Source organism: Malaclemys terrapin, chromosome 6, assembly GCF_027887155.1.
Source record: "Malaclemys terrapin pileata isolate rMalTer1 chromosome 6, rMalTer1.hap1, whole genome shotgun sequence".
NCBI classification, from domain to species: Eukaryota; Metazoa; Chordata; order Testudines; family Emydidae; genus Malaclemys; species Malaclemys terrapin.
In genome coordinates this window covers 70,064,530-70,078,538 of record NC_071510.1, presented here as the reverse complement: position 1 = coordinate 70,078,538, position 14,009 = coordinate 70,064,530, and the positions used below count along the sequence as shown (strand labels likewise).

Here is a 14,009-nt window from a genome sequence, read left to right as displayed (position 1 = left end):
AAAATAAAATGTGATATATTCCATTGCTGTTTGCAGTGGTTATGTAGCCGTGTTGGTCCCAGGATATGAAAGACACAAGGTAGGGAATATCTTTTATTGGAAACTGAAGAAGAACTCTGTGGAGCTCAAAAGTCTGCTCTTTCACCAACAGAAGTTGGTCCAGTATAAGATATTACCTCACCCACCATATCTCATTCTAAAAATAAAACAGTTGGAAGCAACAGATTCACACTTGCAGCTGTATCCAGTGTATGTTGTGCATAGATAAAAGCCACAAGAGTCCTCCATCAAAATTGACCAACCTGATCCAGAGCCAGTCCATAGAATATATTGACTAGGAATTATAAATGAACTCTTCATCAGACTGCTATTAGAAGATGAACTTCATAATTAACTGTTGTGAGTGTTACTCTAGATGGCTTTTTCCAGGGAAAGCTATGTATATTCTGGTAGACACTGCCCAGTCACTGTATGATGTTCTTGGGATAGGGTCAAAGTGTCAAGTTTGGATGCTTATTGGAACTTGTTGAGCTTCCACCTTTTCCTCCCCTCCAGGCCCATGCATCTTGACTAAAGGCCATTTCTATTTTTGTTGTGTAGATCCCACCATTGACTTTAAGCTGAAAAATATATATATATCATGTAAAATGAAATTAAATGCCTGTGAGGTAAACCAGGTGAGGAGAATTATCTTGAAGGTAAAAGAGACAATCCCTAATATACTTAAAACAATCATCAGGATTTTTTCTAAATATCTTTATAAATGTTTGGTTATTTTTATTTGGGCAAATAGAAAGTGTCTTCACTCCCTGACTGGTGCTGACATTGCTACAATCTGTTTTTGACTACTGAACTGTAGTCATAGCTGAAGGGTGTTCTACAGACACTCAGAAGAATTGAGTCTGACAGCAAGCCACTCAGCCAAGAAATTTGACTGTCATCTTCATCCCTTTATTTTTGCTCACATGGCTGACCAGTAAATAAATGTCTTTTTCTTATTGACTGATGGTAAGCCTTTATCTGTCAAACTGCACTATACAAATGAGATGGAGCCTATTTGCAGATGGAAATAATTTGATTTATTGCTTTTTTTCAATACTCAACTCCTGAATGTTTCTAGTTTGTTACCATAGTATTGCATATTTAAACATGCTCATTGCCAGGTGATATTGCCCATTGCTAAGGTAACACATCTAGGTTCCTTTGTAATCCATCAAACAGTGAAAGTTCATATATCCTGGCCAGTCTTATTCCATTCCTGAAAAAATATGATCCAAAATTATTTTTAAGGGGTGGGGAGTAGGGGGGAACTGTTTTTTAAAAAGGGTAAGAGATATAAAGTTACTGTCTTTAAGGATAGCCATGTTGGAAAGGATTTGCTATTTAAATTGTTAAACTAGACATCGTTAGAATCAACTCACCCCAACTCCCTCAGAGTTCATAATACAATTGATGGGGAGCTCTGTGTTGGGAAGGGAGGCCCAATTTCTTTATATAAATACAGATATTTAATATATGTCCCTAGATTGCAATTCTTAATTTGACTATTGAAATGGCTAATCTGTGTGTAGCATAATGGTATTTATAAATGGCATCACTTTTTACAAAATACATTGGGGTTGAAGTTAAAATCCCAGCTTGAAGACGTATGACTGAAGATTTGATCAAGAATATTATTTTCAGCTACATAATGCACAAACTATGTTTGATGGGGTGAATTTAATAAATAACATAAAGGTATTATATACAGAGCTGGTTGGAAACTTTACAACAAAGCATAGTTTTGTCAGCAAATGTTGATTCTCTGGAGCAAAATGTTTCACTGAATCTAATGCAAATTTGACAAAACTTTCTCTGAAACACAGGCAAGCTTCTGTTGGAAATCTGCCGGTGTTCCAGCATCACAGCTCTGCAGCAGACAACCTAGCACACACCAGAGCCCCAGCTAGAACTAGATCTCTGGGGGCCACTAGGCTTCCTGCTCTGTGGCAGGGATCCTGCCAGAGCCCAGGCTGGAGCCATGGTTTCCTGGGGCTGCTAGGCTCCCTATTTGAGGCAGGGTTCTCAAGGCTTCCAGGGTCACTGTCATAGAGCTGGGAGCCTGGAAGTCTTAGAACCATCTCCCAATGCCCTCATCTCTGGGGCTGCCCCGCCATCTAGACTGCTCCAGATTGGGGACTTTCAGACTCCAGGGCCAACTGGCTCACTGGACTGCCTGCTTGGAAGTAATGGGGTTGGAGTGGGAAAGAGGCCTAACTTACTGGATGAGTCTATGGTCATCCCTGGGCAAAGTCATAGGTGTTATGGTTTTACACCTCAATCTTGAGGTCATCTGAAAATATCATTGCCACTCTGCTCCTGTTACCTGTCTAGTGTTGTGCTATAGACTCTATCCAGGTGTTTACAGCTAAACTCATGTTCATCAGTTATGCCTCAAGTGCAGGTCTGTGGTTTACAACTGTGGATGGATGGATGAGCGGTCAGAGAAGGGAGGTAGCTATAGTCGTATATCTCTAGGTAGAAGCTGGTAATTTCCTGCTGTCTCTCATGCCTCTAGTGCCAAGAATTTAGGCACTAAGGGTGCAGCTGGAACACACAACTACAGGCCAGCAGTCTTGGAGAGCTCCCTTTGTGGGCTCATCCATTCTCTCCCTGCCAAAAGGTGGGCTTGCAAAACTTACAAACTCCTTGAGCCAAAAAAAACATGGTCCAGACCAAAGTTCATTGAGGTCAATGGGAGCCTTTCAAATAACAGTGGATCAGGCCCTTACATTGAGTATGCATGCATATCTTTAGACATAAGGAAACATTCTACTTAGTGTTCTCAGCATGCAGTATTCTAATAGTTGTATTTGTGGCTTAAATCAAAATATCCCAACAAACACCTGGGGCAAAACCTTGATCGATCAGTCTTTCAGCCTTCGTATAGATAGCGCCAATCACAACACACCGCAAAACATCAAAGGGAAAAAAATCCCAGTCCTACTGGTATCAGACCAATAGATTAGATAACTATTGGTATCAGAGTAATATCCCTGTCTTTCTCTTAGTTTATAAAGTAACATTCAATTTCAAACTGTTCATTATTGTGAGTATTTAAAGGTAGACTATCAATTATGATTGACTGTAATCAATTTTAAAAAAATAGTTAAAAGCAATTGCAGGTATTATACTTGCCCCTACTAATTTTTATGGTTTTATAGTTAAATTTTCCTATTTTTAAAAGAAACATTTTATTTGCTCTAATATTTCAACTGTAGTAATTTTAGATGTTAATTAAAACAGCATGTAAAAAAATTCAGACAGAAGTGTGGTGTGTGTTTTTTGGTGTGTTTTTTTATTTTATTTTATTTAAGTTAACTGTGTTCCCTTTAATTATTACTTTCTTGAAGGCTGGCCTTTCTATATAGTACTCACATTATACTTTCCATATGTGTCAGATTCTACAATAAAGATAATCCTGTTTCACATTTGTGAACCATTTGTGACCTCCTTCAGAAAACTTTTTCTTGCTTAAATTGTCAATAGCATCTTAAAATGCTTATGAACCAAGTTAAGAACTTCACATTGATGACACATTGTCTCATTCAAGAGTTAATTGTAATTTCACTATTAAGCCACAGTGATAAAAAGGTGGAAATAAAATGTCTTTAGTACAGAATTGTTCTATGATTATGGAATGAATAGAATTTGCTGGCAAAAATATTGTATGCTGTTGCTTTGGGTTTTCTGTTGCTTGCAAATGGACTACAAGTAAAAGTAAAACTAACAGCATTTCAAATGTGAAGAGCAAAACACAATGCTATTAGACAAAGAATGGAGACATTTGAACATTGACCTTTTACCCATGTGTCCAGGATTTCAAGGCACTCAGTCACAGAAAGACTTAGGCAAGGTGGCCATATTCACTTTTAAATACATCTGTGGCTTAGCAGGAGTAAATTCTGTAGATCTAGACCTATTGCTGAGTATGTTCTGCAATTCTTGAAACCTTCACCCTAAACTATTTCCAGCATTCCTGATAGATGTAAGCCATATATGTGGTATTTTGGAAGGAGAGGCGGTCTTAGCTCATTTTGATAAGCAATTTATTTAGGCAGTTCCCCACTTTAAAATCTATTTCAGACTTCTTAATTCTTTCTGAAAAGTATTAGTTCTTAGCAATCCCCCAATCACATCACGTAGGAATTTAGACTGGGATTTTGGAAGAATTCAAAGGGCATTAGGCACCCAGCTCCCATTGCACTTCATTGGGATTAATTCTTTTAGGCGCCTTAGAAAATCCCAGTTGTAGACAGTATTCCTATATGCATCTGGTGCCCAGTTGACTTTTCTCATAGAGTCAGAGGTTTCACTTGAATAAGGTTTGGTAAACTGGGAAGAGTGGGACCCAGAACATGAGTATTTGACCCATGCTTGAGCTGACAAGGCACTTATGAGAAGGACTTTTGTTTTCCCATCAGTTAAACTCTCTAAAATTAGCTCCAGTGTAAGAAAACATGTTTGTTTGTTTGTTTGTTTCATTTTGGTTTGCTTGTTTTCTCCCTACCTCCTCTACCTGTCTTTTTAGAAAATGAAGCAAATAGTTGGTCTATTTTCTCTGAAGTTCTTTAAATATCCTCCAGTAAATTATCATTTAATTGAGGTCCTACAGGAAAAATATGATCATTTGATGAAATAAGCTTTGAAGTCAAGGGACTATCCAGAAAGATTTTACTTCACCACTACTGAAAATAAAGATTTGTAGCTGCTTATAAACATATGATTAATAGTGATTAACAGCAGAGTCTGACATGGCGAGCACAACCAGTGTTCAGTCATTCTCAAGACAGGTGAATAATGAGGAAGAAATCATGAAAACGTTTGGATGTCAAAGGCAAATATAGGGAGACACAGCACAGCTAAGGAAGACAGATCATTAAGAGGGCGTCTCAAGAAATGCTAGGCTTTATAAAAATAGGCTAATTCTTGGATTTTGAGGTATAACTTGACTTGATGCATGTATACTTTCATAGAGTTTAAGGCTGAAAGGCACCCCATCAGATTATCTCATTTGACTTCCTGTATATCACAGGCCGTTAGAGTTTATTGATACTGCCCTAGATTATGCCCAAAGACTTCAGTTAGAGCGAAAGAAGATTCTGTATTCAATTCTTTCTTTCCCTTTCTACTGTCTTATAAGACTATAGTATTTTCTCTTTGGAAAAAATAAGTACATAGACATCTCACACCATGCTTTGGGTTGTTTTGGTGCTACTGTGCTGTCAGTTTAAGTATTACAGCTCACAGATGATTTTGTAGCATCCTGAGGGAATTGTAAAATTCCAGATGTCAACTTGGAATTGCTGCTTCTATTATTCCTTTGCTGATTGCTTTATAGCTTTGTTTTCTGATGCATAAAATTAACTAAAATATTTAAATATTCTTTTGTAATATTAAACAAAGCTGTAAAAGTATGAACTGGCCTGGGGCATTCTTCTCCAAGAGAGTGCTTGGCTATAAACTGCTGTTGCACTGTCTTGTGGCTCCTGTGGGGCAATGCTTTTAAAATGTCAATAGACAGCATTTCAGTATTGCCTCTGATTGATTTTTTCCACTCCCCAGTTATGCAATGGTTAAGTTGGTTAAGTACTTAATATATTGCCAAAAAACAAGACGGGGCAATCATCTGAAAGCTGCTCATTTCTTTAATTCATAATATTAAATTAGAGGATAGGGTAGTTTACATCCTTTTTTTTTTTTTTAAGTGATTCTATCAAGTTAAAAATCATATTAAAAATGCTCTGCTTGTACTCGTAAAGCACTGAACTTCAACAATGAACATTTTAAGAAAAAGCTGAAGCAGAGCTGTGTGCGGCTCGAAAGCTTCTCTCTCTCACCAACAGAAGTTGGTCCAATAAAAGATATTCCCTCACCCACCTTGTCTCATTTTAAGAAAGTCATTTAACTTTCACCATTTTGTTTGTTTACTAGCAATTCCTTCAGATCTGACAAAAAGCTTTTACTTTTTTTTTTGGTGGTTTCTGGCATGAACTAGAACGATGTTTGGGTTGCAGATGTGCCAGAGCTATGTTTGAATGTGGGGTGAAGGGGGTTAGATTTTTTTTCAGAATTTAATGGGAACCTTGGGTACACCTAAGACTTGACTCATTTGTATCGTTATATGATACCTGATACAATATACTGATGTCTGTGAGCAAAACTAGCCATTTATTTGGCTGTTTTGTCTAAGCATGTGAGCACTTTTAGTGGGACTGCTCTCCCCTCTCCCCACATCGATTAGTTTGGGGGAGAAGGTTGAATAGATGTTCAGGGGATGTGATACAGGGCCTGGAGGAGAGGGATGAGGAAGATGCAAGAGCCTGTGCTTGGCAAGACTGAGGCTTGACCCATCCTTCTCCTTGGGTTCTCCATCTTCATATTGGCTGGGGGAATGGGCTGGCCCATTGGCTCTCACATGCTCTCTCCCTGCCCCCTTAAACTCTCTCCCGGGATTTTCAAAAACCTCTAACTTCTATTAGCTGCCCTACCTGTCCTATAGGAGCTGTGGCTTTAGGATTCTGTGGGTCTGACCAAATGCCTGTTTTTGGATCAGGAAGGATTTTTTCCTTTTGGGCCAAATTGGCAGAGGTCTGGTAGGGTTTTTTACCTTTCTCGCGGCGTCATGGAGGCACAGTTGGATTGAAAGTGGTAGGATTTGATATTTAGAAGCATGACTGGACAGGGAAAAGAAGGCACAATCCATTCTATATAATTCCTTTTTGTCCTGTAGTAAGAAATTGACATTTAAAAACAACAAAAACACAACTTGCAGTATACAGCTTTCTTTCCATTGCTTAAACAGTCCAGCACTGTTGAGCCATCACATCAGAGTGAACACAAAAAACAAAAAATTATCCTTGTTCATGAGACCATGAACAAATGATGGTACAACAATATCTTTATTATGCACCTAATGGACAATCTCAAAATGGTCTGCTGTAGTGAGAATAAAACTCACATTTATGTTTGTTGTTTATCAATTTGTCTTTCAGTTGACTTCAGACCTCAAGCCAGCATGGACACTGTCCATCACATGTTACTCTTTGGATGTAACGTACCTTCTTCTACTGAGAATTACTGGTAAGAGTTACAGGCTCATATCGATTGTTTTACTTTAACATGTCACTAATGTTGATTTATCTTCATGCACACATTTTATAAGGCTCTCACAGATTTTAATTGAGGAAAAAAGAAAGGAAGGGAGAAGAAACACATTCAGTTCTTGTTCTTTCCCATCCTTATTTTTGAATGTTTTTTTTTGTTAAACGTTAGATACAAATATCAGTCTTACATGTTTGAATGTAGCAATAGTATGAAAGTGTCACATTCTGAGTGAATATTTTTGTCATTGTGAGGGTAGTGTGAACTTCACAGATTACATCAATGCTCTGTTCTTTTTGTGAAATATAGAAGACACTATAAAGGCTTGGGTAATGTTTGTGAAGTGAAACTAGAAATTAAAATGACAGCTCTTGAAAGAAAGTATTTGGGGAAATATAAGTGAAACATAACCTCTAAAACCTATTTTTAAATTGAAATACACATTTATTTAGATAACTAATGGATGTTTTTGTTTGTGATCTATTTTACTAATGTATTGGCAAAGGCACTTGCATTGATTTTTAAAATTAATTCTCTGTAATCAGACTATGGTCTCTCATCTCTTCCTCCCCCCCCCACCCTTCTAGTCCCAGGAACTTTGCAAGACGTACCCATTGGCAGCAGTGGCTTATAAAGAAGAACACAGTTAAAAATTTTCCCTACACCAGATTTTGAGTTGTCCCTTGTTGTACTGTTATCTGATGTGTTCAAGTTACTGAGAACTCCTTAATTTGAAGCACTGAAACTCAATACTGAGACATGGAGGCCCAGATTTTTAAAAATGGGAGCCTAAAGTTTAGGCTCCTAAGGCCATATTTAGGCAGCTAACTAAGTGGCCTAACTTTTAAAAATACTGAGCATCCAGAAGCTCCCTTTGAACTATGGCAAATAGTTATTTGACTATGGGAGTAAGAAGAGCAGGATTTGGCCCTTAATCTGGAAGGTTCCCCATGATGGTAGTTTTATGGTGAGGATGTGAAAAATTGGTTTTGTTTTGTTTCAAAAATTTCAAGTTACCCCTAAACTTAAATCCAACTGTTGCTCCTCTAAACAAAAACTTTAAATAGAAATTAGATGATGTGCAGTGGAGAAAGAAAGGGCTCCACCTCCTGAAAGCAAAGAAATCCAGAGGAAAGAAAATTCTTCCATTTAAAATTAATGGATGCAACTTTCTTATATATGATCAAAATTTAGTTTAGATTTTACTTTGTTTTATTCTTTCAGTTTAAACAAAGTGCCAGTTATGGCCTCTGAGTGAACATACAGCAAATAATTATAAAATAATATAAATTAATTAAATGGTTATATAAAAATGCTAACATTTCCTCAACCACAAGAAAAAAATCAGATCCTTTTTCAAGCTATACTTGGAAAATGCCCAAGTAAATAGGACACATTGCAAAGACCATGTGCTCTTAGGCTTAAGGGTTGAGGAGGTAAGCAAATTCCCAAGCTGAAAAAATTTTCAGACAAATTGTTTTCTCTCACATTTATCAACCAGTTCTGTTGGTAACCATGATGAATGCTGCAATCTTGTCTTAAAATATAAAGCTATGCTTTTCTTTTATGCTCAGGTAAAGCGATTAATTTGAAAGTACAGCATTTCCATTGATTCCTCCTCCCAGCCCCAATAAACACTTTTCTTTGCCTTGGTAACTGCCCCTTCTGTCATTTATTAAAATATATTTACAGTTATTAAGTTTACATGAAAAAGATATACACAGCATGAAAGAGTTCCTAGGATGTTGCCTTTTCAAATTAGTTTGTGCCTGCCCATACTACAGCCTTTTATGTCTTGTTTAAAACAAGCAGATTGCATTAATAATGTATGTAGTTGTTTGATGTATAAACATGGAAATCTCATACATTTGCATGAACTTGTTAGCGCCTGAAGCTTTTAATATACTGTGGTGTGGTCCCTGTTTAGATTGGCTTTTGCTCAGTTCAAAATAATAGAAAGATTGTGAGGAAGTGATTTTTCTATTTGGATTTGAACTATGGATATTATGATTGTACAAAAAAATCTCCTGTAGCTCTTATTCAGTTAGTAGCATTTGAATACCTTTTCCGAAACTTTCGCCCACCAGAGAAAAATATGGTAGTGCCTGAGAACCTACGCAAAAGTAGTCTTCGGCCCTTCTCTCCCATCACAAGGTCCGCCCTGCCAACCAACAGTCCTGGCTCACCCTCAGTATCCACTTCCTCTGCTCCTGCTCTTGCACTCTCTGGTGTCTCTCTCAGGTGGAAATCCCATGACCCAGCCATCTTTCTCCAGTATAAATTTGTTCTCTCCTCTTTTAGTTCTGCCATCTTCTTAGCTAAACAACTCTACCTCTCCAATTTAATTGAATCCCATATCCTCAATCCCAGCTGCCTTTTTGGCTACTTTGGCTGACACTCACTCCAAATTCTCCTCTCCTTCTGCCTCCACTTCATTTCTTTCCCCACACAGGAACTCACTGATCTGTTTTGAAGAGAAAATTGACTTAATATGACAGATCTTCCGCTACCCTTCAGCTTCCCTTCCCACATTTCTGTTCCTGAGATGGGGAGAAGGAGGAGAGATTTTCATCTGCTCTCCTTCTCTAATCCTTTTGCTTGGCACAGTAATCCCATTCCATCCCCTGGTCTCCCTTGTGCCTGCTCTTATCCCCCTACCCCTTACTCTTCTCCTTAAACTCTCCCATGCCTCTTTTTCCTCACAATACAAACATGTTTTAGTTTCTCCAATCTTAAAACAAAACAAATCACCTTTGACCCCACTAGCCTCTTCAGCTACCACCCTGTCTACCTTTCAACTCTAAGCTCATTGAACGCACTGTTTACAATTGATGTCTGGAATCCCTTTCCTCCATTTCCATCCAATCCAGCTTCTGCTCCTTGTACTCCACTGAAGTCACCCTCACCAAAGTCTCTAATGACCTCTTTGTGGCTAAAACTCAGAACCAATATCCTCATCCTGTTTGACCTGTCAGCAACCTTGGACACCACCAACCATGCTCCTCTTGAAATCTTGTCCTTCATTGGCTTGCTTGACTGTCCTTTCCTGGTTCTCCTCTTACTCGTTAATCATTCCTTCAGTGTGTCCTTCAGAAGACCCTCCCCATCTCCTCTCCAGCTTCCTGTGGTGAGCGTACATGGCTCTTTCCTTAGTCCCTTTCTTCTGCCTCTGCATCCTCTCTCTGGGTAATCTCACCTGAAAACACAAATTCAGCTACCATCTCTATGAGGATGACTCAAAAATCTACCTCTCTGCTCCAGAACTGTCTCCTTCTATCCAAACTAAAATCTCAGCTTGTATTTCTGACATCTCATGGATTTCTAGCCATCCATTCAAGATCAATATGGCTAAAACAGAGCTCTTAATCTTTCTCTCTGCTACCTCCTTTCTTGATCACTATGGACAACTCTGTACTGCCTGATACTCAGGCCCATAACTTGGGTATCCTCATCTATTCGGACCTCTGTCAAAGTCCTCACATCCAGGCTATGTCTAAATCTTGACTATTCTTTCTGTGTAACATTTCTAAGAGACAGTCTTTCCTATTCATCCCACAGCTTAAACTTTCATTCAGGCTATTTTTATGTCACATATTGATTACTGCAACATCCTTCTCTCTGGCCTTGACAAATACAGCCTTGTATCTGTTTCGTATCCACTCAGAATGCTGCGGCAAAGATCGCTTTCTTAGCCCATCTCTTTGACCACATCATCCCTTTTTTTGCCTCCCTCAGCTGACTTGCCCTTCTGTATCAAAACAAATCTAAGCTATTTGTCTTTACTTTCAAAGTCCCTTATGGCCTATCCCAACACTACCAATTATCTTTCATTCAGTATCAAGGTGTCAACTCCAATTGGCCCATGATGCCAGTCTCCGTTACCACTTATTAAATTTCTGTTTTCTCCCATGCTACTCCTCACTCTTCAGAAGAACTTTCTGTAAAACTAATAAATGGAGATATCCCATCTCCTAGAACTGGAAGGGACCTTGAAAGGTCGAGTCCAGCCCCCTGCCTTCACTAGCAGGACCAAGTACTGATTTTGCCCCAGATCCCCAAGTGGCCCCCTCAAGGATTGAACTCACAACCCTGGGTTTAGCAGGCCAATGCTCAAACCACTATTATCTTCCTTCAAATCCCTCTTTAAAACAATCCTTTTGCATGATACCTTCAGAAAACTGGACAACAGTTAGGCAGCTGGTGTGCTGAGGTCCACTTTTTACCACGTTAACCAATATATATTTTTTTTTATTCTGCTGTCATTCAGGCTGTACTTATTTATTGTCTCATCTTACACTTAGATTGTAAGCTTGTTGGGACACGGATCATAGTTTAGTTCTGTGTCTGAACAGCTCTTAGCTCAATAGGAACTGGTCCGTGACTGGGGCACCTAGGCGCTATGGTAATACTACTACAAACAACAATACTTTTCTCACCAGATCCTCTGGATAACTAAGGAACATGGGTGGGGATGGGCTCTGGAGCAGTACTGTACAATTCTCAGCCAAATAGCTTTGGATGTGAAGAAGGTTTAGGAAGAATGAAATGATGGGAAAAGGACATAATCAGAAATTATAATTATAATATGTAACACGATTATCTTAACAACAATCATCTTTCAGTATCAAAAATTAGAAGAAGATATACCTGTGTCTTTTCTCTGCTTCACAACATCCTGAACATACAAATCGGAGCATAGTCTACACCACAAGGATTCATAGACTTTAATGCCAGAGAGGACCTGTCAAGTCTGACCACCTGTCAAGTCTTACCACCTTCTTAAAACAGGGCATAGAATTTCACCTGGTAATTGCTGCATCACACCTATAACTTCTGTTTGAGCTAGAGCATGTGTTTTTAGAAAGATACAATTACAGTAGATTCAACTCTTCCAATCTGAGATGATTCTGTTCTCTGTGACAGACACAGATAGTCAAAACAAATGAAGTTTATTCTCTTGATTTATTGTAATATTTTTCTAAACTAGTAAACAGTAGAAATCCCAGAAATAACAGCATCAGTAGCCCCAATAATGATTGAAAGGACAATGATGTATGTTAGGTTATTACTGCTTGACAAAAATAGAACTATTTACATTATAAGATGCTATTTCTGGGTGCAATGTGGCCATCCTTGAGTGCAACATACTGGAATAAAGCCAGTTAGTTCATATTACCTATAGGATTTTGTGAATTCAGATAATCATTTCCATCTATTGTCAGGTCTTTTTAAAAGTGCTTTTTGGGGAAGCATGCTCAAATATAAAAAGTCCAGACAGAAATGTATAACAATATAAATAATCGAAACAGAAATATATAAAAATTCTGGGTTTCAGATTTGTGTATATGAATGTCACCACCAGTGGAAATTGGATAGCATTACAGGACACTTCATATAAACATTAGCAAGTTACTTTATTCTTGTAGAGAAAATGAAAGTTCCCTCTACTGAATTGTGTGAAACAAGTGCATCTAATACATCTGGGGGGAAAAGCAGTTGGGTATAATAAAGAGAAAAACCTGAGAATTTCCCAAAAAACTGTGCAAGTATTCATTGGATTTAACAAAAATTTATGGCATTCTTGTTGGAATTTCATATTTGTTTTCTCTGGTTTGCTTAATAGTATGCTTATGTTTATATTTTAATATCCAGATACTATTGCAAGTCACAAGTAGAGTCATTCAGAAATCTTTAAACAGTAGGATTACTAAATAGATCATCCTTTTTGGCTGCCTTCCCGACCTTTATCAGCCTGTGCATTCCAGTGATTGTCCCCTATGCAGAGATGGAAGGATTAATCCAGAGTTTAGAATGAGTAGATAAAAGCTTAAGACTTACATATCAAAATAAAAAAAAAGCTTAAGACCTACTTATCAAAATAAAAGATGGCTGCTCCTGTTTAAAAAAAATTGAAAGAGCAGGATGTTGAGGAGACTTCCAATTTTGTAAACTTGGTAAGATTTGAAAGCTAGCCATTTGAACTTTACAGTGCTACAACATTTTGTAAAGATTAGATTTTTGCTCCAGTTCTCTCTTTGGATGTTTCCAGGATAACCTTTGAACTTAAATGTACTTTAACAAAATACAAGAAGAGGCTGCTTAACATGCTATCCCTCCATGTTAGGATAATTCAGAGTGACAGTCTGGCACTATTCAGTGACTGGCCCAGTTGAAGGCACTTACGCTATAGAATGATTCCCTTACGAGTTGGAGGTTAAGAGGTTGTCAAAGAGGATATCAAAGGTTCAGGAACTCAAGACAATTAAAGTTGCAGACATTCATTCTCATCAATATGGTATGAATATTAATAAGTCAAAAGGGGGCTTTGAAACACACTTTAAATTTTGATTGGGACATTAATATTTGAAAAGGGCAATCTAAATGAGAATCCTATGAGGACTAACCTGAAATAATAACCTAGCTGCTAAGAATGAGAGCATTGGAAAGCAGCTTTGCTGTAAATTGCTGAAAATAACACAATTCAGTGCTACTTGGTCCTGAATTCCATCATGTTTTTGTCTTTTCCTGTTTTGTAACCATTTATTTTTTGATTTTCAGTTTTCCATTATTAATTCACACTGTATAAGTTCATATCAGATCAGACATAGCATATGCTCAGATAAGACTGCTCACCATCTTGTCAGTTGTATAGTTTCAGTTTTGTTCCATTTATAGAACCAAGCCCAAATGCAATCTGCACCAAAAGTTTAAAATATATGCATGTATCTGCACACTTTAGAAGATCAGAAAACCTGGAGTTCTTGAAATACAAATCTTGCATTTCTGTCAGTGTTTTGAACACTCTATTTGTTTTTTCTCAGCTATTACTATTTTTTCTTCTTTTTAAGAAAACAATCTCTGATTGT

The 14,009-nt window shown here is 37.8% G+C and overlaps 1 protein-coding gene across 7 annotated transcripts in view; it reads left to right on the top strand.

Moving 5' to 3' along the window:
- Positions 1-14,009, top strand: part of PAM (peptidylglycine alpha-amidating monooxygenase) — a 233,852-nt gene that overhangs the window by 115,731 nt on the left and 104,112 nt on the right. For all 7 annotated transcript variants that reach the window (XM_054032538.1, XM_054032536.1, XM_054032535.1 and 4 more), the window contains exon 5: positions 7,035-7,122. In XM_054032538.1, the coding sequence (XP_053888513.1) occupies positions 7,035-7,122 (88 nt within the window). The remainder of the gene's footprint in view (positions 1-7,034; positions 7,123-14,009) is intronic.